General features: G+C 62.8%; 1 protein-coding gene across 1 annotated transcript in view; it reads right to left on the bottom strand.

The window, feature by feature from the left end:
* Nucleotides 1-2,742, bottom strand: part of ASIC1 (acid-sensing (proton-gated) ion channel 1) — a 3,140-nt gene extending 398 nt beyond the window's left edge. Inside the window, 9 exon segments of the mRNA XM_009321393.1 lie at nucleotides 1-14; nucleotides 142-221; nucleotides 470-561; nucleotides 647-800; nucleotides 881-937; nucleotides 997-1,159; nucleotides 1,374-1,501; nucleotides 1,987-2,125; nucleotides 2,584-2,742. Of these exon segments, the coding sequence (XP_009319668.1) occupies nucleotides 1-14; nucleotides 142-221; nucleotides 470-561; nucleotides 647-800; nucleotides 881-937; nucleotides 997-1,159; nucleotides 1,374-1,501; nucleotides 1,987-2,125; nucleotides 2,584-2,742 (986 nt within the window).
* Between the last annotated feature and the right edge of the window lie 60 nt (nucleotides 2,743-2,802).

Here is a 2,802-nt window from a genome sequence, read left to right as displayed (position 1 = left end):
CGGTGATTTATCACCTGCGAGAGCCAGATTTCAGTACCGTGGGGGCTCATGGGCGGCTCTTCCCCATGTCCCACATGAGCATTTCAGTGCTCCAGGATAACCTGGGACCCCTGGCAGCCGTGGGACGGCAGAGACGCTCACCTCATAGGCATAGTCAAACAGCTCCAGTACTGTGAGGATACTGGCCCCAATGAACAGCCCCATCTGCCCTCCAATGTCACCTGCAGAGGAGAGGGAAGCCATCAGGGTGGCGCGAGTCAGCGTTCAGTGGCAGAGGGAGCAGAGAAAGGGCAGAACTTGTCACCGCTGGTGTCACCAGCAGGGTGCCCCGCTCTGCATCCACGCAGTTGGCACACCCCGGCGCCTCAGGAACAGGGCCATGGTGCACGGGGCCAGCATGAGACCACCCTGTTGGAGGATGCCGGCTGGGCGCTGCTGCAGGGCCCCCGGCACAGCCACCAACACCCACCCAGCAAGCCGGCCACCTCGTATGCCTTCTTCTGCTCGATTGTCTCGTAGTTCAGGGCTTCAAAGAAGATATCCAGCACCAGGATGTTCTCCCTGTGCAGGACATAAATGGCGTCAGGCTGAGATTTGGGATGGAGGGACAAGATGCCGCCCCATCACCGTGGCCGCAGCACATTACCCAATGTACTGCTCCGACTTGTTGTACTTCTTGGCCAGGTACTTGGCGGAGGCCTTGCTGGGGATCTTCACCATGGAGAGCTCTTTGCCGTAGCGGGTCACGTTGCAGGGCATCTCGCAGACGCAGTACTCGTTGTCCTTCTCCACCAGGAAATCTGGGCAGGGAGAAAGGGAGATGGAGAGATGGAGAAACCCAAGACCCACAGCTCAGTTCCACAGAGCCGGGCAGCCTCACCTAAGGCTGGATCCGCGCACTCCTTGTACTGCTCTGGGGTGCAGTAAGGTGCATCGCCTGGAGGAGAGAGAAAGCAGGTTTTCCCCGTGGGACTGTCTCTGCGGGCTGAGCCTGGCGGGCGGGCTCCCCCGGCATGTGCACCATGCGGCAGTTGCAGTTCTCCACCAGGTAGCGGGTCTCACAGTCGATGCGGCAGGCAGTGATGCTGTAGGTGTCGTAAAACTCCGAGTCGCCCGCCACGGCCTTGCAGTCGCCCCAGGGAGGCGGCAGGTAGATGAGCTAGGAGGGGGCAGAAGCCAGGAGTGAGGAGAGAAGCTCACCGGCCCCCGGCATGGCGGGGGGACAGACACCCTCGCTGCATCGGTCCCCAGGGCCGGGTCCCCCCGACATGGGGGCAGGGGACAGGGCACGGGGAGGAGGCTCAGCATCCCACAACAGGTCTAGCCCACAGCGCAGGGTGGGAGGGAGCACCCCAGACCCCCCCAGTCCCTACCCGCTGCTCCTGGCAGGACACGAAGGTCTGGAAGCCGGGAGCCACTCCGAAGCCCAGCTGGTCAATCAGCGGGGGCTCGTCCTGGCTGTGGATCTGCACCTTGATCCCGGCTTCGAACGAGGTCTCGTCTGCGGCAGAGAGAAGTGGGGTGAGCATGGCGCTGTACCCTGCTCTGCAGGGCTGCGCCGAGCCCTGCTGCAAGAGGGACCAAAACTTCTCCTGTCTCCCACCCTTTCCCTGGGCAAATTCATTTGTTCACATGTCCATCCATCCGTCCATCTGTTTGCTACGCCATGTCCTTGTCCCCTCTGCCTCTGACCCTCCTGCTCCAGCACCCAGGGAGAGCAGCAGGGAAAGTGTTTGCCTCTATTTATAAACAAGTGATGGCTGCTTGTCTAAACCGATGGGGAGTTGCCATGGCGAAGAGCAAAGACAAGGAGGAAAAAGGAAAGAAAAGGACCTGAAGTAATGAGAAATGGAAGGAGGGAAGAGGAGGGAGCCTGAGGGATGTGGACCCCGTGGGGTGGGGAGCTGGGAAGGGGCTGGGAAGCACCCTGGGAGCTGCTGGTGACCAAGCGGACCTGCTGGCAGAGCCGCTGGGGCAGCGGGTTACCTGTTTCCCCCCACACTGGCAGCTGAATGTCCAGCATGATCTCCAGGCCGTTGCCGGTGCCCCCCTTCATGGTGATGAGCCGGGGCTTCCCGTCCTGCCCTGCATTGAAGGTGTAGCACTTCCCATAGCGGGTGAAGACCTGCAGGAGAGGACATGGGGCTGAGACTGGGGCCCCTCTGCCGGCACCAAACTGCTGCCGGCACCATAGCATGGAGCCAGGATGGCATCACCAGCACCAAACACAGCCGTCCCCAGCCTGGGGGTACGATCCGACCCAGGCTCCTGCCCTTCGGGGTGTCTCTCACTGTTGGAACTGCCCATCTTTGCTCCGGTAGAGGAGGAAACGTTCCCCACCAAGGCGCAGGGATGGCATGGACTCAGAGGAGACACTTCGCAGATTTACAGCACCTTGACCCCACAGACCCCGTGGCAGCCCCAGCTCCCTGAGACGGTGGAGCTCAGCCCTACGCCTGCACCAGTGCCTCCTCAAAGAGGACGGGGACTGCACGGTGCCCCGCGGGCGGTGGTGACGCCGGGACGGAGGAGCCAGGCACCTCCTCTGCAAGCACAGCCCTGGGGCTGCTCTCCATGTCCTGCCAGCGGGTCTCCGCAGCCGGTGCCGTCCCCAACGCCAGCGAGACGCCCAGGTGCCGGTGGACAGGGCTGAAATATCAGCTTGTCCCTGAGCGAGCGGGCAAGGACAGCATCGCCCACCATGCCTGATCCGACACGATGCCGGCTGGAGCTGCTCCCCATGCCTGGCCCCCCTGGGGCTACCCACCGCCCCCAAGGCGCCCGGGGCACACCGCCCGCCCC

This window comes from Pygoscelis adeliae, unplaced genomic scaffold, assembly GCF_000699105.1.
Source record: "Pygoscelis adeliae isolate BGI_AS28 unplaced genomic scaffold, ASM69910v1 Scaffold1000, whole genome shotgun sequence".
NCBI lineage: Eukaryota > Metazoa > Chordata > Aves > Sphenisciformes > Spheniscidae > Pygoscelis > Pygoscelis adeliae.
This window is presented reverse-complemented; position numbering and strand designations above follow the sequence as displayed.